Below are 24,623 nucleotides of genomic sequence, written 5' to 3' on the forward strand. Positions count from 1 at the left end.
AAAATATTTAAATAAAAAGCATACAGAGTATGCAGTGTGCTGCCTATTATGCCCATAAGGCTGCTATAGACTAAATAAGGGAGATCTAGTTTTTTATTTCTGTTTTTGAGTTTGCTATTAGAATACAGAAAAAAGGGGACACACAGAGTTTCCCTTATTATTATTATTACTTTTATGACACTTTTTCCTCTTTTACAACCTACTAGCTAAATAAAGCCAATATCTAAACAGGAATCTAGTGCAAAATGTTGGAGTTTCACTTCCTATTGTCACTTCTGAAAAAACAGTTACTCTATCTGATCTGTAGTCTAGGACAGACTGGGGAAATGTAGAAGTTGACAATGAGGTTATTTGCAGCTATACACCAAACTGATCATACTGCACCCATTTTGGATGTCATAGCTGTCCTAAAAATCCTGTTTTGAGACTTCCTATGTGTAAGGAGCACCAGTCACAGAAGTACAGTATATGAAAAACTATTCTATCTTCACAACTAGCTGTTTGGCTGCCTCAGACAGTCTTAGTCTGGGATAGGGAACCTTCAGGCCCCCCCAGCTGTTGCAAAACTACAATTCCCATAATGCCTGGACAGCTAAAGTTTGGGCTTTGACTCTCCAGGGATGATGGGAAATGTAGTTTTGCAACAGCTGGAGGGTCAAAGGTTCCCCATCCCTGGGCTAAGTAACCGCACTTTAAGGGTAGGTTCACACTACAGAATCAATGTGGATAAGTTCTGGCGGATTCCGTTCTTGGTGGCGAGCCTATCCGCCCGTGCCATAGACACCATTCTATGGCCGGGCCGATTCCACTGTCTGCCGAAAGAATAGACATGTCAGTTCTTCTGGCGGAAGGTTGAATCCGCCCGGGCATAGAATGGTGTCTATGGCACAGGCAGATAGGCGCGCAGCCGCAAACAGGTACGAACGACGGAACTTATCTGTGCAGATTCCGTAGTGTGAACCTACCCTAATAAGATTCTCCCATGACAAATTGTGCCATTTCAATAGTCTTTGGGTGCTTAAAATGTGCCTTACAGACCCATAAGCTTAATATTTTCCTATGTGACTGGTTCCCTTTAAGGTGTTAATAAATTCTTACTATTGTAAAAGGCAATTTCACAATAGCTATATGAATTCTACTATGGCAAGTCTTTTGCTATCAGTAGAAATGAAAGATGATAACAATGTTTACTAGGTCATACTGTATTTATGCCAGAAATAATGACTGTAATGACCTTGAGGCACTGACCTTTTACAGATTTAGATTACTGTCCAGGGATTTGCCAAGCAATGTCTACAGAAAAAGTGTTTCATTACGTTATACAGAGGAAAAATCCTGCGCTGTAAGTTGGATGGCGGGTACTTGTGTCAGAATTGTAGTCTCTCTTACTGCCAGGCTTCACATCAAAAAAAATATACAATGTACATAGTCCTCTGGTGTGAATCACAATTTTTCCTTCCCATTACATCTAGGCACTGTGATTTAAACAAACTTTGCAAAAATCAATAGTATGAGCAAATATAAGAGACTTTGTAATGTATCTTAATACCAGAGTAAAGTGCCTCTCTTTCCTTGCTTATCTGACTACTTATCAGACTACTTTCCTAACCTACCACCCCACCCACCAACTGATCAATCACTTTGATTTACAGCTCAAGTCATCTTTAGTTTACAAGATGGACTAGCAGCTCTCTGAGGGATCAGTTTGCAATGAGTATAAGATTTCAACCCAAGGCTTGAATTACACCTTATACTGCTCAGTATTGTTCTATAATGTCTTCCTTGCTGTTGCTATGTGTATTCTAAACATACAATGGAAAAGGGCTCTCTCTTCTTTGTTTACAATGTATGAAATACATGATAGTTGCTCGCTAGCTCAGGGACAGCTGGAAATTATAGATGAGGCCTGGCAGAAAATGCCATACACAAGCTATATAATGAAGCAAATGGTGGTATTTCTCACGTACACACACAAGTCAGCTTATCCTGAAAAGTGACCTGAAACAGATATACTTTACACTTTATTGGTGTGTAATCTTAAAGCCCCTTAACCCCTCAGTCCCTTATTGCTGTATATAATTTGCAACCCTTCAACTTCTGATACACATTGTGCGCTGCAATTTTTCTCTGTGAAAACACCCACAAACGGTCATTGATAAATTTAGGTGCAGGATATAAAAAATGGTAACTGTGGTTCTATGGCAGTATAGGTTAATATGAGTAGCACCGTGTGTGGCAAGAGCACATGTAAGTTTTCTGTCTCTACACAGAGGTGAGTATGGGCACAATTGTCACCAGGTGCGCGCATCGACATGAGCCGTTACTATCTGGACTAGGACTTTTATTTATAACAGACGCCATGATGCAGTGCTGAAACCCTCATATAATAGATTCAGTTGCCTATTAACTTATAATTGAGGCAGCATGGGGTTCTGATGAGGTTTCAGCTGTGTTGATGAGAAAAATATGACAGAATTTGTATTGCTTGGCTGATCGGTACATGTCCTTATTTTCACCTATAGAGGTTATTTGGGCAATCGTCCAACAGGAAATGCATTATGTTGTACATGTAGCTGTCCAGCTGCAAGGATGTGTTCCTGACACCTCTAGGATATAATTTGCGGTTCTGTTACAAACAAACAATTACAGAATCAGAGATATTGCTGCCTTCAAAATAAAAAGGACCGATTCTCCTACCATGTGCATCAGTAGAAACAGAGAAAATCCATCAATACAGATTTTTTTTTTGTGTAGTTGCCTCAAATAAATATGGAGTCTTAAAATGTACTCACTCATCTATGACAAGATCCGGTGCAAAATACAGCACAGTCCCATTTGATTGTTTGTAAGACCTCCATCCGAGGGCAAAAACCATGAGAAACATCCAGGAGTACTGAAGAAGGGTCATTTGGTCATCCAGGTGCAGATTTCTGAAACCTTAAGAATAAAAAATAAAAATCAATAGGCCCTTATAACCAATAATCCCTATAATTGTTTGTTACTGCCGCCACTATGCTATAGCTGTACCACTTTGCAAAACTAGTGTACTCTGTAGGGCCAGCAAAGCTTTGTTTTCAAGGACAATAGCTCCAATAGGTTATACTAGTGTATTCTTGGTAAACCAGCCTTAACACTGCATCTGAATCTGCTAAAAGGTTCTGTAGCTCTTTACAAAATGTAGAGGTCCCCGTACACCTTCGAAAACTGATGGCCGGATAATTGTTCAGCTGTTTGTTCTCTCTACTGTCTGGTCCCTGTACTCCCCATATATAGGAGTGTTCAGTAGAGCTGAGCAATCCTGTTTTCTCTATAGGGAGGGTTAAGCCTTAGTCAGAGAGTTCAGGCTGTGGCTTATCTCTCCTAGAACAGAGGCGTCGGGCAGTAATTTCCAATCACAACCAACCCCTATCATCTGTCGGTGGTTGGTTGTTAGATAGAGATGAGTGAACCTCGAGCATGCTCAAGTCCGTCCGAACCCCACTGTTCGGTATTTGATTAGCGGTGGCTGCTCAAGTTGGATAAAGCTCTAAGGCTGTCTGGCAAACAGGGATACAGCCAATGACTATATCCATGTTTTCCAGATAGCCTTAGGGCTTTATCCAACTTCAGCAGCCACCTCTAATCAAATGCCCAACGATCGGGTATGGATGGACTCGAGCATGCTCGAGGTTCGCTAGTCTCTACTGTTAGAGCCTCATGTACATTATACCGACACACAAAAACACAGAGGAACAGCTCACCGCAATGGTAAGATACAGACCCAATACAGATATCAAAATCACTAACAGCAGCCCCCCAACTGCTAAAAAAAAATCTCCATAAAAATAATGAGTCTCTTGGTTACCATTTGCAAATAGTGTAAACCATCCCACCAATGATAAGGTAACCTCATGCTTGGGATGGGCCTACACTGTACTTTAACATCTCCATGGCATATAATAAGCCTATGCTTTAAGCATGCAGAATTCCACTGATAAAGGCAAATACAACCTTATACAGACACCCAAATGTGGAGGGTTCAGCCTACAAAAGTATAAAGTGCATGGGTACCTTAAGACAAGACTGTAAGACAACTTTGTACAACTGAACTTACCTGGTATAGCCTTTGCCCATTTCACCACAGACACCACTTGGCGGCCACCTAGCATATTCAGTGACGACATGAGTCTCCATGCTGTTTCAGGCAAGGTGCAGTCATATCCTGAATACAAAACCTCAGGCTCAATAGCTTCCAATAAAGAGATCAGGGTGGGTGTAAGTTGTGCTACAGAAGCTGGAACAATGGTCTTGTTCATTGGATTTTCAGGAAGTTCACGCACTGCTGCTGTATTAGACTGCTGAATTCCTTTTATTTTTTTCTTTGTTTTGCGTGCTGAAAAACATAATATTAATACATAGTTTACCTCCAATTTTTTGTACATTATATTAGACAGGGCATTTTAAATATGACTCCACCTTCTGATAGGTGCACTTTTCTTACAGTGACAGTGGGACAGATTTATCAATCCTATGTAATATTTACAAAGGATTTAGGTCCTTTTACATGACCTTATATGGGGCTGTTCAAGAAGCACAAACAGTTGTGCGGCCGGGCTGCACAAATGATAACTGTATTCTTTGAGCAGCCATTTAAATATATTGCTTTTAGCTGCACATGCCCTGTTTACACAGGGAGATGTGAAGCCATAATGATACATTTTGAAGCTGCACAAAAGATGCAATCAACTAATCGCTGACACTTTAATACAAACTGTTACCTGTCCTGTTTATAGTCTGTTCCTGGCATTGGCTTCATGGATCTGTGTGTAATAGGGTTCTTAGTCCAGGCAGTCTAAAGATATGCCAAATTTATCACAGCACCCCTTTTCATTCCCAAGTTTGGGTTGTGCATTCACAGTACATGGACAGCTATATAAAGCAGTGTGGATTAAGTGCCAACATATTCTCTCCTTCGTGACATACATGTAAAACACCTGATAAATGTGGTACAAAGCATATAATGGCAGCTTTTCTGTCATACCAATGTGTCAATTTGTATGTCCAAATATGTCCCTAAATACAGAAACTTATACAGATTTGTAAATTACTTCTATTGAAAAAACAAAAAAAACAAAAACAAAAAAAAAAACACCATTTGAAAACAATAGTCAACAAAAAATGTCCTCTTACGGTCACTTGAAGGAACAATGCCATAAGGACAAACCTATTAGGGCACACATACATCAGTGGCTACTCTCTGTAAGCCAGTCTAAAGAGTAATCTGGTACCCAGCCGAATTGAGCATGCATGTGTCTGGGCAGATCAAGAGAGATGGTTGTAGGCTGAACCAGCTAACCTATATGTATGGGTAGCCTAAGATAGACACAAGTACAAGCGTGCATTCTCACCCCTATATATGACTGCTAGCAGAGAACATGAAACCACATTTTTCGAAATCTAAAATTAAAAACAATGGGGAATATATTGTTAAATATATGATTGGGTAATTTGATAAAATAAGAACAGTCAAATGCACTAGGTAATGAAAGTTGAATGCAAGTTCTACAGGGACTGTCAAGCCTCTAGCTCCCCAATGCCATTTGTTTACAGCTGGTATTCAGGAAGAACTAACAAAATCTACATCTAGGATGTAATGCTGCACAGTTGGGGATTCTTTTATTTTGCTCCCAGTTTTAAAATAATAACGGAATATAAGGGAACAACTGGCTGCCCGAAGCTAGCAATCCTAAGAGGGGGGATAATACGGAGCAGCAACTATAGGTCAATATCTCTAAATGTAAATGCAATCAATACTGCATTAATTAATTTGGCTTGAAAATGTGTTACAGAGTCTTTCCTGAACACACACCACAAACAATAAATAAAAAATAAAATAAAAAAATACGGGTCATATCAATAAGTGACTATGATAAAGAGAAAGTGGCAGAGCTTGTTAAACCAGTCATTCTACATTGAATATGTGATTAAGGCCCTATTACACGGGTCTATCTGGAGGAGTAAGCGAGTGCCGACCTGTCGGATCAGTACTCCCTTGCTCCTTGTTCCCTGCTTGCTGACGGCAGCTGTTATACATGCTGACAGCACGCAGGTAAGAGAGGGGGAGCCGTGGGGGGGGAGGGGGGGGGGTGCTGCCTGGACCATCTTTAGATAGCAGCAGTCGCTATTGTTTTTTGTTTCAACATGTTGAAAGACAAGCATCAGTCAACATTGTGCATGTCAGCTGATCGTTGCCTTTTAACAGGAGCTATTACACCAAGCGATTATTGGCTGTAACAGCCAATAATCAGCCCGATAATCGATTGGTGTAATAGGGCCCTTAAAGGGAATCTGTCAGCTGCAAATCATGTTCCAAACTGCTGACACTCTTAGATAGCTGTAAGGACAAGGAGACACATGGTACCTTTCACATATCTGTATGTGATCTCAGAATGTAGAAAAAGTTTATTTGCTTTCTATTCTATAGAATGAATAGTCAGAGAGGCTCAAGTCTACCACACTGTAAGATCTCCTCTCCCCCGCCCCTTTTCTAAAACTGACCCTGCTCAGGACTCAGCTTCTAGGTGTCCAGAGTGGAGACATTTGGAAAAGCTTCTTTGACTCCCTGCAACAGAGAAAAAAGGATTTCTTATATCCTCGAGCCACAGCTGGATATATGAAAGGTACCAGGTGTCTCCTTCACCTAACAGCTATCTAACAGTGTCAGCAATTTGGAAAATGAATACAGCTGACAGTTTTCCTTTAAAGCAAATGTACCACCAGGTACTTCCCTTTTTTTTCATATTAGAATGGAGGCGCATCACAGTGGGGAGGAGATATGGTCACACTGGGGGGTGGCGGACCAGCCCCCAGTGCATAGACCTGGGCCCCTGCACTGCAAAAGACTGTCGCAGAGCACGGGAACTGGGCATTTAAAAAAAAAAAAAAGGACTGCGCTACTGGGATCCTCACGCCAACACCAATCTGTTAATGTAAGAAAAATAAATGTATGTACCTGGTGGTTTAAGTGATAAAAGTGATGTACCTGGTAGTTTAAGAACTTCCATCACCCGTGTCAAATCATAAAGGTCCACAAATAAAGGGACCAGTACTGTACTGGTTGGTGGGTTGTGGGGCAAATGAGGTCAAACACTTAATTCTTCAATCTGTAAAGAAGGATTTAATGGATGTTCATTTACAGAACAACAAATACCAAGAATACTAAGAATATAAACCCTTAGCCAAGCACAGGGATGTGGGAGTTTAGATTCTTTGCAGCAGCTTTCTTCCCTCCTGTATTAAAGGGGTTCTCTCAATATTCATGCACTTTGATGTCACAGAGGTGTACTCCCTACTTTACTGGACAAGGAAGTGAGATGGTAAGGTCTCATTCACACGTTCAGAGAAGAGGTTTGGAGATATCTTTGAATTAGTTGTGCTGGGTCTGCCTACAGGGCAATACAGGCAAATATAATGGGAACCAGGTGACCGATTCAAAAAGGCTCCATACCAGCTGTTTCCCGGCAGCGGGGGCTGACAGGGTGGTATGTAAATCTTGTTATTGGCCATAAGGTGGTACATTCGCTTTAAAGGGGGTATAGGAGATTTCTGAGAAAACCTTTTTGTCATGTTCCAAACTGCTCAGACTGTTAGATGCTGTTAGGTCACATGTTCCCTCTCATATATCCAGCTGTGCTTCCAGAATGTAGAAAATGCTTTTATTCTCTGGTATATGGAGTCAAAGAGACATTTCCAAACTCCTGATCTGCCACAAGCTGGAATGTCTCCTCTCTCCTCCCTCCCTGTATGATTGACACCTAAAAGCTGAGCCCCCAGCAGGGTCAGGTATGGGAGGGGGAGTAAGGAGGAGTTACAGCTTGCTTCACTTCAGGCGTTCAGGAAAGCCTCTTCTCTTACTATATAATCAAAGCATTTCTCTACCTTTAGGAATCACAGCAGATATATGAAAGGTACCATGTGTTTTCATGATCTAACAGCTATCTAAGAGTGTCAGCAGTTTGTAATGTGAATTGCTGCATACAGATTCACTTTAAGTAGTAGACAGGATTGCTAGCATTTTAAAGGGGTTATCCAGCGCTACAAACACATGTCCACTTTTCCCCCACTCCTGTCTCCAGTTCAGGTGCGATTTGCAATTAAGCTTCATTTACTTCAAAGGAACAGAGTTCCAAACCCCACCCAATCTGGAGACAAGAGAGGGGGAAAAGTGGCCATGTTTTTGTAGCGCTGGATAACCCCTTTAAATCTATTGATTTATGCTGTTTCACTATATACAGCACTTAGTAAGGAGAGTGTATGTGAAGCAGGAATGTGACTACGAGTGGAAAGCTGTGACGCTCTTCTGCATTTCTTATGCCTGAAAAACCTTGCGCCTTTTCCTTTCTTTGACAACACTGTCTCTCTCACTACTGCATTACACATTCTTGTGATACATCCAGCTCTGTAAAGGTTAAAAGCAATGTTTTGCAGGTATGAATTAATAGGTGAGGTTAAGCTTACTAAATAAGAATGACAATTTCATTAGCGCCATGCTAATTTTAGTAGTGGGGCAATATGTCCCGGCAGTATATTTATGATATAAAATGGTAAGCGCTCCTTTTTGATAGGATGATGATGACAAGCTCAGATGCTTAGCACAGCAGGGGTATACTCAATGCATACAAGAGCTGTAAACGTGTGAACACATGACTGTGATCTAACTAGCTACAAATCCCACAATCCAAATCTAGATCGGTTAACAGCTAGGCTGGGGGTGTTATTGTGGCATGACTACATGGTAACCAGAAGCCCTTTCTCCAATCCCACCTGCAGTTTCCTTGGCTATGTTACACTAGGTTTGCAGCCAACTAACATTTTTGTGGTAGTTGTCTACATCAGTGATTTTCAACCTTTTTTGAGCCGCGGCACACTTTTTATACTTAAAAAATCCCGGGGCACACCACCAACCAAAATGGCACAAAATGACACTAAAACAGTACATAGTATACATATAGTTAATAATATAGATTCTAAATGTATTTATACTCACTCAGTGTGAAACCTGGGCCTGTTTTCTTCTCCCCCTGTGCTTCTCTCCCGTGCTTCTCTCCACCATACTTCTCCCCCCCACTTCTCTCCCGTGCTTCTCTCCACCATACTTCTCCCCCCTGCTTCTCTCCTGTGCTTCTCTCCACCATACTTCTCCCCCCTGCTTCTCTCCTGTGCTTCTCTCCACCATACTTCTCCCCCCTGCTTCTCTCCTATGCTTCTCTCCCCCATGCTTCTCTCCTGTGCTTCTCTCCACCATACTTCTCCCCCCTGCTTCTCTCCTGTGCTTCTCTCCACCATACTTCTCTCCCCCATGCTTCTCTCCTGTGCTTCTCTCCACCATACTTCTCCCCCCTGCTTCTCTCCTGTGCTTCTCTCCACCATACTTCTCCCCCCTGCTTCTCTCCTATGCTTCTCTCCCCCATGCTTCTCTCCTGTGCTTCTCTCCCCCATGCTTCTCTCCTGTGCTTCTCTCCACCATACTTCTCCCCCTGCTTCTCTCCACCATACTTATAACCCGCCACTAATCACTGGGGAACAAAACACAGGGGCACCAATGTTTGGGGAACTTTCCCCGCGGCACACCCGACCATGTGTCGCGGCACACTAGTGTGCCACGGCACACTGGTTGAAAATCACTGGTCTACATGCACCAATTTCTTGCATTCAACAGTCAACACTATAAAATGTATCAGTTTGCTCTGAGAGAGTTACAGTCATTCAGCCCAGGTTGCTTTGAGACATCCATGTTCTATAATACTATGGAAGACACATCCTGCTTCTAATCATTATATCTCCAGTATATCACAAGCAAGTAGACTGTAAGCTCACATGGACAGCGCTATTCATAACTATCTTGTTTGGGTCCTATTCCACGGGCCGATGGGGGCCCGATCAATAATGTAAATGAAGGCCGATCTGCTAGATTAGCGCTCGTTTACTGGGCCTATTACACGGCCGGATATTCGTTTAGCGAGGGCTGCGGGGAAATCGTTACTGATGTCCTTGCAGCCCTTGTTTAAACACAATTCTTTACCTAAACATGTTGCAGGTCTTCTCCTGTGCTCCTTCTTCCTCCCGATCCCGCGCAGCAGCAGCTTCGGTACGGCATGTCTGAGCTGACAGACCGCTTAACCAATCACTGGCTGCAGCGGTCCTGGCCAATGATTGGCTGAGCGGTCTGTCAGCTAAGTCAGGCCGCACCGAAGCTGTTGCTACCTGCAACATGCTTACATAAAGTGTGGTGCTTGTGAAATCGTCTGTGCTATTCTACGCAGCGATGCACGGTCGGTGTCCGATGATTTTAGCTTTAAACCTAAATTAACGATCAGCCGATGACACGATCATCGGCTGATCGTTGTCTCTAAAGGGTCTATTACATTGGTCGTTAAGAGGAGCAAACGAGCGCTCTCAGCGCTCGTTTGCTCCTTGTTCCCCGCTCGCTGCCGCCGCTATTCAACGCGGCTGCAGCGAGCGGGTGAGTGCGGGAGGGGCGGCGGGGAGCTGCAGGGGGGCTGCCCGGGTGATCGCTGATCGTCCGGGCAGCCCATAGGATATAGCAGCGTCTGCTGCCGATGCTTCTATTCAACGGAGCGACGGCAGCAGATCGCTGCTATATCAGTCGCTTGTTTTTCAACATGTTGAAAAACAAGCGACTGCAACGATCAGCCGACATGAACGATGTCGGCTGATCGTTGCACTCTATTCCACGGAACGATTATCGTCCGTAGCGGCCGAATACGGACGATAATCGTTCCGTGGAATAGGGCCTTAATCCACGGAGCGATTATGAAACAGAAATGCTTCACAGGTGTTATCACCCCTGACCTTGTAGAAGAGGATGCTGAAAGATCCTAAAAATTACCAGGTCATAGTGCTACGTGCTAAGCTTACAAGTGGTGGAAATCTATGCGTTATGTATACATTTTACTATTGGGCTCCGTAATGGGTGAAAACATTAGCATGCTTCAAAATCTGGGCAAGTCATTTTTTTTTTTGCCATGTGTAAATGGAAATCTGTAAAACTTACACTGTGCTATGGTTTCATGCAGATTTCTTAATAATAGAAGCATACTGAGTTTACCTTTTGTGGTTAAATATAAGTCGGGGCAAGGCAGGGCCTGGTCATAACTAAGTGCCCCGAAGAATTACCAATGTGTTGCATATAGTGGCTAGAGGCAGCTTATCTAATATAATCTCCCTTGCTGTAAATGTTCCATAAAGGTTATGCCAGAGCATACAGTATGCTTCTCCACCTCCTGGAACTGGAAATACTGTACATATTTAATTTGGAAAACAGTAATGCTTTTCATTGGAGCCAGAGGGGGATGATACAGTATGACTGATATTTACTTTGGAAAGGAAGAGAAGAAGCGGTTTCCATGCACAGGCTCTACCCCTAAACCCTTATACCAGAGAAAGCACATCTACTGCTGTGGGGACCTTGTTTATGCCAACTTCAGGCCAATGCAGCACATTTTCATGGGGAAAAGAATTATGTAATCCCGTTCCATAAAATCTATTTTCTCTCTCTCTCCCTAGCCTTCCAGAACTTGGCAGGGGTGGATGTCCCAAAGCAGAGTTAAACAAGAGCATTCCCGTGCTGGAGCTTTAACTGTTCCGCCCCTGTAGAGGCACAGCGAGGGTTACTCTCACTGCTTCCTGTCACAATTCTCAGTTCTTATATTGTCTCATGGTATGTGTACTACAATGCCATTCCATCTTCAGTGTATCATGGGAATAGCTAAGAGGTATTTTTTTTACTATGTATTTGGTGCATGTATCATGTATTTTTGTGTCTGTTACTTGCGATGGTAAGGGCTAAATAATAAACGGCAAAACTCACCTGAAATGTATCACAGGCTGTGAAACTGGGACAAGGCTTATCCTGTGACATGAGCCTAAACGGGGTCATCTCTGAATGACAGTACACATACTGTATATGCATCTGCAATACTAGCTACAAACAGAAGGCTCCTCTTCCTCTAAGCCAAAAGCATACTGTAACTAACTCCAATACTGACATGCCAAAACAAACTTTTATTTCTGATTATGTACGTTTTTTTTCCCCATCGATTTCTATGGGGAGTTGAGTAGGCAAATGCTGCACAATTTCAGGATTTACTTTTAGATATAAGATAGATGTGCTAACAGGTCATTTACTGCTGATTCCCCCAAATGTCACAATTCTTGCTGTTATTGGAAGGAGACTTCAGAGATTATAAAGCCATCATGGTGGCAGTCCCTGATTTATCATTTAATAGGGGATTAGAAGTCTGTATGAGAAAAAACACTCCAACCCTATCTGAGTGGGGAAAGTGCAGGAATTGTAGTACCTTAGCAGCACGGCACAAAGCTACATTTATTTCATAGCATTGTGCAGTACGAGGCAAATATATTATCCTGAAACTCAGTGAATGACCTTGACTGGATGTAAGCAAATACTTTCACTTATGTGACTGTATACATGTGGGAAAATCTGCACCATGTAGGCAGGTGAAAAACTCACGGTCATTGTCAGGCTTTTCTACATGACCTTGCTTTAGTGATATGCATTCGGGAAGTGTTGTCTTTACACCAAGCACCGCAGTACAGTAAGAAAAACAGGACGTAAAGATGGCCCAACATGTATTTTTCACGTGGTCTGAGTAGTTGTAGTATGTAATTGTGTTATTGCAGTTGTTACCTGACAATTATTGATGCGATTACACATGCCTTTTACTTTTTTCCTCTATGTATATTATTTAACACTTTCCAACATACTCTGCTTGAGGAGATATGGAGTGGGTTCAGAAGCTGTATATCACAGCTGACACTTGCAGTAGCTGGTGGGATCAGACTTCAATCTGATTCTGTCAACAGCAACAATCTAAAGAAATAGTGTAATAGGTGACAAGCAGTATTACAGTACATTGCAATACATATTTATAGCCGTTTACTGTGTGATTGCATGTTCCTGTAGGGAGACTTAGAGGGGTTGTCCAGGCAGGACTCACCCCTTTACTGAGCACACAATGAAAAAAGTTCTACCTGCACAACCCCTTTAAAATGTTAAATAAATAAATATATATATATATATATATATATATATATATATATATATATATATATATATATATATATATATACACACACATACACACACATACACACACACACACACACACACACACACACAGGAGATCCACACGCACATCCAAAAATTCATGGAGCAGGTGCTGCACGGAGTCAGTCCCCTGGCTCGGTGATCCCCAAAAGTATGTAAAGATATTCCGCAGCACACCAGCATACGTGAAAAAGGTGATTTATTCCAAAAAATACAGGAAAATACAAAGGATGCGACGTTTCGATCTTCTCACAAGATAATTATCAAGCATATGTAATATATATATATATATATATATATATATATATATATATATATATATATAGCAACGTTTCGATTTCCTCTCATAATCGTTCTCAAGCTCGAGCACGATTTTCAGAGGAAATCGAAACGTTGCTTCCTTGTATTTTGCACTTTTTGTAATAAATACTTTTTTCACCTATGCTGGTGTGCTGCGGACCATTGCTTTGTGTATATATATATAATATATTATATATATATATATATATATATATATATACATATACATATACATATACACACACACACACACACACACATTAACATCACCTTTTAAAAAAATCTAAACTCCAAAAAACATTACATGGTACCACACAATAGGGTAATAAGTGTAACTACATAGATCCTGCACAGTAGGGCTGGGCAATTAATCGAATTAATTCGATTAATCGTCCAGAACGTTGAAATCGATTTGATTTTTTGTGAAAATCGTAAATTTGATTTTCACAAAAAATCATTTCGGGCTGCGGTGCCGGAGAGGAGCTGAGAGGAAGGGGGTTGCGGTGCGGGCCGGCGGAAGAGCCGTAGAGGGGCGGTGTGGGTGAGCAGGGAGAAGATGCTGGGTGGCCAGGCTGGAGAGGGGCGGTGAGGTGCCGGCGGCCTCCAGCCACTGACAGCGCAGCCGCATACCTGCCCCCGCCCCCTCCACTGAGCGTCCCACTCTCCTCCCGGCCAGATATGGAGGTCCCGGGTCTGTGGAGGAGGAGGCCGCAGGGACTACAGTAGGTGGTGATCTCGGCGCTGCACATCCTGGAGCTATACAGCGGGATCGGGGGGCTCAGTACAGACCCCCATTCCCGCTGTATAGCTCCGTGACCCACAGCGACGCGATCACCACTTCCTGTAGTCCCTGCGGCCTCCTCCTCCACAGACCCGGGACCTCCACGTCTGGCCGGGAGGAGAGCGTGTGTGTGGAGGTGAGAGGAGGAGGAGATGTATGTGCCCCCCTGCTCCAATCACCTCCAGCTGCACCAGTCACCCCCCAGTCCCCTCATTGTCCCCCAATCCCCTCATTGTCCCCCCCCAGTCCCCCCAATCCCCTGTGTCCCCCCAGTGTCACCTCAGTCCCCCCTCAGTGTCCCTTCACAGTCCCCCGTCTCCCCTCAGTGTCCCCCCAGTCCCCTTCAGTGTCCCCCAGTCCCCTTCAGTGTCCCCCAGTGTCACCCCAGTCCCCTTTAGTGTTCCCCCAGTCCCCTTTAGTGTCCCCCAGTGTCCCCCCAGTCCCCTTTAGTGTCCCCCAGTGTCACCCCAGTCCCCTTTAGTTTTACCCCATTCCCCCTCAGTCTCCCCTCATCTATACCTGTACTACTACACCCCTTATCCACTATACCTCCACTACTACACCCTACGTAGATGGAGGCACAAACATGATTTCCTATACTATATGGGGGCTCTGTTAAACTGGAAAGCAATACAGTTGTTGTCTGAAATATCATCTAGTATCTGACTGTTTATTTAGCAAAAAAGGAAAAAAGAAAAAAAAAGAAAAAAAAAAAAAAAAAAAAGAATCGTCCAAATTTTATTTTTTTTTTAAATCGAGATTTTATTTTTTTGCCCATATCGCCCAGCCCTACTGCACAGTGAACCAGATGCCAGAATTGACATTTTTGGTGGCGTCGCATCCCACAGAAAATGTATAAAAAAAAAAGTCCCATCCCCCCAAAAGGGTATCAATAAAACCTACAAAATCACTGAGCAAAAAACAAGCTCTCATGCGGCTCCATAAACCAAAAAATAAAAGAATTATAGTGTCAGAATATGGAGATAGGTAGTGAACTTCATAAATTGGGCATCACTGTAAATGTACTGACCCCCAGTCATCCAGCCACTGGTTCTTGGGGTGAGCACACTGTTGTCCATGCGCCTATCTATTCTTATATAAATTCCCAAAAGCAAACAAGCACAACACTGGCAACCGAAACAATGTATGCAAGTGATTACGGCTGATCCTTAACCTCCTCCCTGCATACTCCAGCACTGGGATTTTGTAATACAGAACTACATTTGGATCTAATTTTAAGGACTCTTTCTTTAGCTTTGTAGAGGTCTTTAGTTTGTACAGCATATATGCATTTGTCTTTACCCAAGACATATACATAGACTGGAAAAAGGAAGGAAAAAATTCCCCATGAAGTGATAAAGGGAATCTAAGGACATAGGCGCGCACAGCCAGTCTTTGTACTATGTAAAATATGTCTATAAATACTGTGGTGAGACGGTAAATGATGTTCTTTCATCTTGCAATGTGTTTTTCCCCCCTTTGTCATAAACCTGCATCAACTTCTTAGGGTCTGGCCACTGGCTTGGACTCCGAAACTCAATTCCTCAGTGGAATCTGTTCTACGTCAATCATTAAAATGCATTATGGTTAATGCTCATTCATATGCAAAAACATATCCTTCCTGTACAGAGTGGTACATGCTGCTCATTGCAAATCAGGCCACTTAGTTTTCTGTACATAATAAGAAACAATCTGTGAACAGGAAAGCGGCCATTGGAAAGATGAGGGAAGGCAAAGTGAAAGGCTGCTCTTTAACCTCCTTCTCTGTTGTGAGGATGACGGTGCATTAATGACTCCGCAAATAGCATCGGCCCTTTCCATTTACCGATGAGTATAATTTCTTTAAATGCTACCTCTTATACTAAATGCACTACAGGATGCTTTATCCCATTTATAATGTTAAAGGACTCCTGAAATGAACATACAGACTTTCACTAAAAATGTGCATATATAAGAGCAGAAGCGGTTACGGCCTATCAGAGGTAAAGATGAGGACAATGAATTTTAATTTTTATTTTTTGGGTGGGACAGGTCTCCTTGCTTAAAACTGCAACCTCACATGCATCATCCAATTACATTTATGGTTCCATGTATTTAATATCTAAAGTTAGCCATAGATATGCTAGCATTCAAGCCCCATTCACATCACAATTTCAGGGTACAGTGCCAGTAAGCAAGGGAACTGGATAAAAAGATACCCATGGTACCCTACCAGTAACTACATTTAGTTTCATTCGCGACAATGGAACAGAGCATCAACACCAGACACAAACCTAGGACAAGAGTGCTGCTATTTCTGGAAGAAAGCAGGCATGTTTTTATTCTCGGTGTTCATAAGCTGAAGCATGCAGAGGGCACACACGGTTATTATAGCTCTTTTTGTGTCTAGAGGAGATGAGTCGAGGGAAACAGCCAGAAATCAGCTAAAAACAAATATTTACTTGCTTTGAGCAAAATGTTCACCTATGGGTGGGCTATTTAAAAATCTTGTTAAACATGTTTGTTATTAATTTTTGATGTTTTTACATTTTACTATATATATATTTTAGAGTAATCCTAAAATTTTACATGTTTCATTCTCACCACTAGACCTAAAACTAAACTGAGGCTTCCTGTTTTATCTGTAATAGGAGGAAAGTGATCTGTACAGCATTACAGTAAAAGCTTATACAGTAGTACCTCGGTTCTCGAACTTTATTGGTTCCGGAAGGCAGTTTGAGAACCGAGCAGTGTCTTCCCATAGAAAATAATGTAAATGTGATTAATTGGTTCCAGCAGCCACCAATAATTACCTACAATACTCATTTATTACACTAAGTGCCCAGTATAATCACTAAAGTACAGTACAGCACTATACTGTACAGGACATTAAACATAAAGAAATGTTCATCAGAACCAGCAATTATAGTACAGTAGTCACCAACTCCTCACCCATCCTTTACTGTATAGCGTCCCCCCCATCCCAGCACTGTACAGGATGGGAGATGGTGGTGCACTGCCTGTACTACTACTGCACTGTATATGCACTCCAGCAGTCTTATACAGTACTGTACTGTATGTGACGCCTCACCACTGCTTAACTCGCCAGGTACAACCCACCATCCACGCTCGCAAAAACGTTCGAAAAACGAGCAAAGTTCAAATTCCAAACACTACTTCTGAGTAAATTTTTGTTCGAATACCAAGCAGTTCGAGTTCCAAAGCGTTCAAAAACCGAGGTATTACTGTACAAGTAAAGAAATTTACTTGTGAAATTACCTCTGCAAAATCAAAGAGCATGTCCAGATGCCAATCCCATTTATGTTAATAAGAAATCTCCAGTCTATTGCTGCCTATATCAATGGGACTTGCTGTAAAGCATATTTCTAAATGCTGTTAAAAGCAGCTCAGGTAAAAAAAAATACAATTAGATAATAGAAACTGAATATAAAATAAGAATAAGTATCTGGCTATTTTCAGGGGACAAAAAAAACTAAAGAAATAGTACTTATCTCCCATTTGTCTGCTTTGTTTTGCCCTTGGCACATCTTAAAGGGGACCAATCACCTAGTAACGCTATTAATTCCCCCTAATCCACCCCCTCATGTCATCTAGAGTCAGTCTTTGCATCACAAACCAGTGCTGACATATTAGCTCTGGCAGGTATGTGCAGTACAGCTGCGCCCTATTCTTGCTGTACTGCACGTGCCCAAAATAGCCTCTAACTCCCATTGCTGAGCCCGAGGCTATTTGGGTCACAATAGGTTTTTGCACTGTAGTGCACTTGGACAATCGTGTAATACTAAATCAGTGCCTATGGCTGTATCCATGTTTTTCAGGATTCCCTAGGGCTGTATCCAACTTCTTCAGCCACCAGTAATCAAATGCTGCTCGCTCAGGTCCTGATGAATCACAGCGTGCTCGAGGTTTGCTCATTTCTACGGGTTATACATGGTAAAAAGATTTTAAAGAATTTGTTGCCTACCTTCTAGATTCATCCCAGCTTGGAGACACTTCCGATAGCGGCAGGCTGGGCAGTTTTTTCTCCGTATTTTGTCAATGATACAATCATTTCTTCCAGCGCAAAGGTAGTTGTGCTGACCTATTAAAAAGAAAAGTGCTATAAATTCTAGACATTGTATATAATGCTAAAACTAATAAATGATATAAACATACCTTCAGCACTTACTTTTCCATCAACATAGCAATTTTAACATTTTCAGTTGGATAAGTTCTACTTTCAATGGTACAATTTAACCCCTTCAAGACCAGATAATACAAATGTTGCTATTATAGGTTCTTTTTCCCATAAACAGAGCCATATAAGGACTTTTTTTTTTTTTTGCAGGACCACTCAAACTTTGTGTATGTAGAGTTAAAATAAATAAAAAAACATTAAACTGTGCCCCCCCACCCCCGCCATTCCAAAAACAACAACAACACAATTTTGCTATTTTTTTTCCCGGTAGGTTATTATGTAATGCACGACATGTTATCTAATACAGCATATATTCTTCGGGTCAGTACAATTAAAGCAATACTTTTATGGCTTTTATTTTCACTTTAAAAAATTTCCCAAAAAGCAAATAGGCTTCAAATTGCCCTGTTCTTACCCGTACAAAAAACAAAAAAATTCCTGCCAAGAGAGCAGTCTGAGGGCCCCATAATCTGTAGTTTTTGGTATTGGTCTGGGATAGATGGGGAATAAAAGTGAAGGAAAAGCCCTATCAGCCATCAAAAAGAATTATTACACATTTGACTGCCGACCGATCCCACTTAAAGGTGTTGGCCACTTAATAGTAAAATCGCTCAGTGTACAGTATTAGTAAGTGTACTTACTGCCCTTACTGACAGCAGCATCTTGTGTACCTAATAGAGCTAAAATCAGACTCCCCAACTCCACAGTGTGCTGTCCTGCTCTGTGGTGATTTTGCCCATAAGTTGGCCAACATGGAGGAGCATGTGAACATGCCCCACTCTCTATGTCCTCTCTATGGAGGACACAGGGCAGGACATAGTTACATGCTCCTCCATGTCGGCCATCTTAAGGGCTATTTGAAATAAACCAAATAAACCTAATCTTGTTAATAGGAGTACCCAACTCAGGCACTTAGAATGTTTTCACAGCAACCCAAACTCTTGTCAGTAATGTATGCACAGAGAAATTTAGAAGCCTGGACGATGACATCTATGCTTTAAAGGGGCATTTGATGCAGGTCCTTGCTGGGCCCCTCAATTTTGTAGGAGCAGAGCTGCGACAAACACTTTGGGTTTGGCCAACCGTCTTAAGTGTGTGGTGGCCTCCTAACTCTCCCCAGAAGATGATGTCTGCAAAAAAGAGATTAGGCATGCTGGATTTCATCTGGAAAAGATATGCTTCCATTACAGATATCCCAAAATATGGACTTTTTCAACAATCCCTTTCATCTAGCTCAGCTAACTGGACTGAATTACATTTAGATTGTAACTAAACCTTACCTATCTCATAGAACATGGCGTTATTTTTCCTTTTTACCTTAATTTACCCTGACAGATGTCTCCTTTATATTTCTCAGAAATGTTTCATCTAACAACCTAAGAAACACTACATGAATTAAATAAACCTGTCTACCTCTTAGCAACAAAATGATCTCATTAGATCTGTCATGTTTTAATCAAACCTCACGATCAACCTACGCTTCTTCGGCTGACAGATATTCTTTCCAACCCCCACATATCCATGCATGCTTGGCTTGGACGAGAATGCATGTGTTCTTAATAACGAGAGGGTAATAGGCCGCTGCCCAACTGCTTTGTTGGGCAGCAGCTTATCCTCCTTGAGAAAATTCAGCATAAAATTTAACATGTCCCATGATTTTTTCCCGTAACTTCTGTCATTCGGGAAAGGTCAGGCTCATACACATTAGGTGGCTGGCCTGTTCTGGTAATATTGGCAGTGTTAGCTGTAGTTTAATGTGTATTTCTACCTTAAAAGTGGTCATCTTGCTACATGAAATGGGTACTCCAGCCCTTTAAATGTATTTATATATTGCTGCCCTTATGTAGAATGTAGTAAACATTAAAGTGATCAGCTAAGCGGGCTGTCACTCCCAAGATAAGTCTCAGAAGTTGCAGTGGGGACCCAAAGATGCCATAGGACGACCCTGGGGAAGCATGGTTAGGCAAGAATAGGCTCTTTATTATGTTTTATATAAGGGCAGCATTATGTAAAAAAAAAAAAAAAACTCAGGCCACATAAACACCAAGTGATATTTGGTTCTTTAGCATTAGGAGCATCTTTTCCTCTTAAAAATAGTAGGGACTCCTCTGACAAGCAGAGAAGCCACTGCTTCTAGTGCTGATTCTTTTTATCTGGCCTGCACAACAGCAGGAATCACTGGGCATGTGCATCCATAGTCACATTAACTGAAAATGCTAAGAGGGAATTAAAGGGACAGCGGAAGTATGACTGTCATTGAGTAAGATAGCCCATTGGACTCCTAGGCCTTGGATCAGACAATTTAAAGTGATATTGTTACCCCCCCCCCCCATTACTCTATGTGGGGTAGCCTTGGTAACCCTTGTCTTATGTCGTTATACTCGCCACAGAGTTAGACTTTGACTTGCAGGGGCCACCCTGGTGTTTCCGTATTTAGGTCCCAAAGCTCGCAACAGAGTGAGGACCTGAGGGACTACGTATCAGGGTGGTTTGGTGCTCTCCCCACTAGGAGGCACCCCTTGGCAATGGGCTTCCTTCTCTGGAGAGAGGGATATCTGGCTATTCCCGTGTTTTGAGACTCGTAACTGAGGCTCCACGGACCCCTTTTTTGCATATATATATATATATATATATATATATATATATATATATATATATACACAGAGAATCGCACATAGAGTAAGCAGGTGAAAGTTTGGAGGTTAAACTGAAAATTTTCCAACAAAACTATATACAAATCTGTTCAACTGTTTCTGCTCTATAAGTTGATGCTGACAGATCAAAAAGCATGTCCAATGTGACAGGTTTCCTTTAAAAGCGTTATCCAGGACAAAACACGGCTGTCTTTGGGTTGTTAATGGTATTACAACATGGCTTTAATCACTTCAATAGAACTGATCTGCAATACCACACACAACCCGACGGAAGTATATTAGGAAATGATAATGTTTAATTATACAAGGTATAAATAAACTTTATTCACAGACACTAACAGCCCTTAAGACTATTGGAGAAGAACTGGGAAATTGATTCCTAGGGTTGTTTATTGGGAATGATAAGAACTTACCTTCTACTGCTCTTTTGAAGAATACTTTGCAGCTGCCACAAGTCAATACTCCATAATGACACCCAGATGCTTCATCTGAACATACCAGGCAGAGCTTTGGAGGTGGCCCAGTGCTAGTAGATGAAGTGGACGGAGAAGGGCTCACATCAGATCTCATTCCAGGGCTGAGAAGGAAAAAGCTAAGCATTAGATTGGATTTATTATGATGCACAAACAAGATAAGATGGGTAAGAACAGTGGGCTAAATCGCATACCAAAGGGCTCTTTCTATATAAAGCTGGTTAGGTGTCGGGGAATACAACACACATCCTCAGAGGCCAATATATTGTCAAAGTACTCTACCCAGCACAATAAAAGCAAAAGGTGTCTTTGTTCACAAGTTCTAGTACTTTTCATTTTTTTGTTTGCTGTAGCTATTTGCACTGCTACTGGCATTACCTGTTTGCAAATACTTTATATAACAAATATATAACTAACAAGTGACATCACTGGTCTCTCATGAGCTATTTTCCATCTATGTGTCACCACCCAGCCAATGTATACCCACATGTTTCTCAATCTGTAAGGACATCCTGTGTATGTTACTTATGTCCTGTCATGTGTGCACTACCTGACCAGAAAGAAGCATGATTCAATAGGATTTAGCTTCATTGCTTTAGTCAGGAAATGTCCACTGCCTCACATGTAAACCTAAACTTTGTTATCTGATAGAAGGAAATGACTTACATCTTCAATAAATCAATTTCTTTAAATCTAATATTTAATTTATAAAGTAAGGCCCTTAAGATACCTTATAATGAAAACTCTATGAAAGCTTACTGAAAATAGCAAGCCAGAAGAAAATCAACAAAGCCCGCCTTGGGCACGGGTGTAGCATGGCTGGAAGGTCTGTAAACCGGTATTTTTGAGCTAATATTCTATTAATTTATCTCAACTAGGTGTTGGGTGGAGATGACAATGACTGACATCATACCCCTTCAGAGGAATTACATCTAGCTGGGTCTGTCCCAATATACCACTACCGTAGACACCAACCAAGCTAACTACTGGTGAGAACACAAGTAGTATGAAAGCTTGCTTGGATCTTAAAGGGGTTGTCCAGCGAAAATCTTTTTCTTTCAAATCAACTGATATCAGAAAGTTATATAGATTTGTAATTTACTTCTATTAAAAAAATCTCAAGTCTTTCCATACTTATTAGCTGCTGTATGTCATGCAGGAAATGTTTTATTTTCAGTCTGACACAGTGCTCTCTGCTGACATCTCTGGCCGAGACAGGAACTCTGTCTCAGTTTTCTATGAATCCCCATAGAAAATCTTTCCTGCTCTGGACAGTTCCTGTCTCGGCCAGAGATGCCAGCAGAGAGCAACATTTTTTCTTCCATTTTGTGCATAAAACAGATTACAAAATAATGGACAGCAAAAACGCAGTGTGAGCCCAGCCTTACATATTTATATGATGGCAAACTAAGCTTCAAGCACATGGTCAGCACGGCAATAAAGTAACCAACATAGAAAAGTTATCACAATGCCTCACAAAACACCCTGCAGGCCTATGCAACCTGTGTTATATATGTAAATGGAAATGTAGTAGCACTGGTTTTCATGGTCAGAATCTGTAAAGATCACAAAACGACGTACCAATTCTTGGGGCGGACGGTGGATTTAGGGTTGAGAAATGCATTGAGTCAATAAGACAGGCGCCACTTCAAGAAGAGTTTTTTCGTTTGTCTTTAAATATGTCTTTGGGATGGATGGGTAGAGGTAAACTTAAAGTGATACTGTATCCACCAACCCCCCCCCCCCCCCAAACCGCTGGTACTGTCCGTTTGATGGGAGTAGGTATTTCCTGGTTGTGTCCGATGTCTTGGTTAGGGTAAAAAAATGATTTTGTAATTTGAGGTGTGGCCTAGAGCTTGGGTACCCTAGGTCACGCCTCGTTGACTCTTATAGACTTGGCTGCTGCAGGTTACCTTAAACAAGGCACCGGGCACATTTTGAAAAAGTCACAACCGGAAGGACTTATTGTCATCAAATAGACTGTACCAGTGTTTTTTTTTGTTTTGTTTTTGTGTTTGTGTGTGGGTGTGGGGGGGGGGGGGAGGTGTTATGTTGCTTGATAAAGTGAACCTGCCATTTTAGAAATATTTATTTATATATATATATTAAATATATATATATATATTATATATATATATATTTATTTTGGTTTTGTTAACCCTATAGAGTGGTGACAGGTACGCACACAGTTTCTTCCTTTGATTCCCTAACCAATCACGGCACAACACTCAGTCTCACACTTCCTGTGTTTTTGCCTGGGTCTCTTTGTCACTACAGACAGAAATCATTTGACAACAGGCAGTAGAAAGCAGATTGCAAAGAGGAGAGACACCTAGTGGCCAAGACTTTAGGGCTTTTTTTTTGGAGTTAAGAGTCTTTTCTGTTAAATAAAGAAGTGATTTGCAAATACTTAAAACAACAGTGAAAACTTAAGTTTAAAAGTATCTGATACAGCTAGACTGCTAGCTATCTGTGAAACAGAATATTCTTGATTATATTAAGGGGCTTGAAGCCAGTTGGCTAATGTGGGTTTGTTACAAGAGAGTACTGCAGCAAGACTATAAATTCAACATTGGACTTAATCTGGGAGTACAAAGCTTTACATTTATAAATTTAGCCTTGGTGGTCACTCTGGGAAAAGCAAATCTATGCCTGCAAAGAGCGGTCACTGATGTGGGCTATCATTTTTTCCATAATGTATGGTAAACTTTAATAGCCACTTGGTCAACCCAACTTTAGAAAACAAAATGGAGCACAAAAAAGTGTGCATTACTTAAGGCCCTATTCCATGGAAGGATTATCGTTCATAAACTCGCTCCAACGACCGCTTGTTAACTATCACTAAACATTTTTTTTTTTACTGAACGATAACACAACACACGTGGGAACGTGAATGATATATGTAGTATAACGTTTATTTTGCGGTCGTTACATGGTCGTTTAAAACGTTCGCTGCGGTGATCATGACCATACGACACACCTACTTTTTTAAAACCTTTATACGAACGACTGAAAGATTTTTAATTTTACGAACCGATTAGCGAATTATCTTCCAAAGACCAACAATTTTTTTTCGACATGCTGAAAAACTATTTTGATTTACAATATA

General features: G+C 41.5%; 1 protein-coding gene across 5 annotated transcripts in view; it reads right to left on the reverse strand.

The window, feature by feature from the left end:
- NR3C1 (nuclear receptor subfamily 3 group C member 1) overlaps positions 1–24,623 on the reverse strand; it is a 107,070-nt gene that overhangs the window by 15,427 nt on the left and 67,020 nt on the right. For all 5 annotated transcript variants that reach the window (XM_069971847.1, XM_069971840.1, XM_069971856.1 and 2 more), the window contains exons 3-6: positions 21,455–21,618; positions 18,175–18,291; positions 4,094–4,372; positions 2,793–2,937 (exon numbers count right to left, since the gene is read on the reverse strand). In XM_069971847.1, the coding sequence (XP_069827948.1) occupies positions 2,793–2,937; positions 4,094–4,372; positions 18,175–18,291; positions 21,455–21,618 (705 nt within the window). The remainder of the gene's footprint in view (positions 1–2,792; positions 2,938–4,093; positions 4,373–18,174; positions 18,292–21,454; positions 21,619–24,623) is intronic.

This window comes from Dendropsophus ebraccatus, chromosome 1, assembly GCF_027789765.1.
Source record: "Dendropsophus ebraccatus isolate aDenEbr1 chromosome 1, aDenEbr1.pat, whole genome shotgun sequence".
NCBI lineage: Eukaryota > Metazoa > Chordata > Amphibia > Anura > Hylidae > Dendropsophus > Dendropsophus ebraccatus.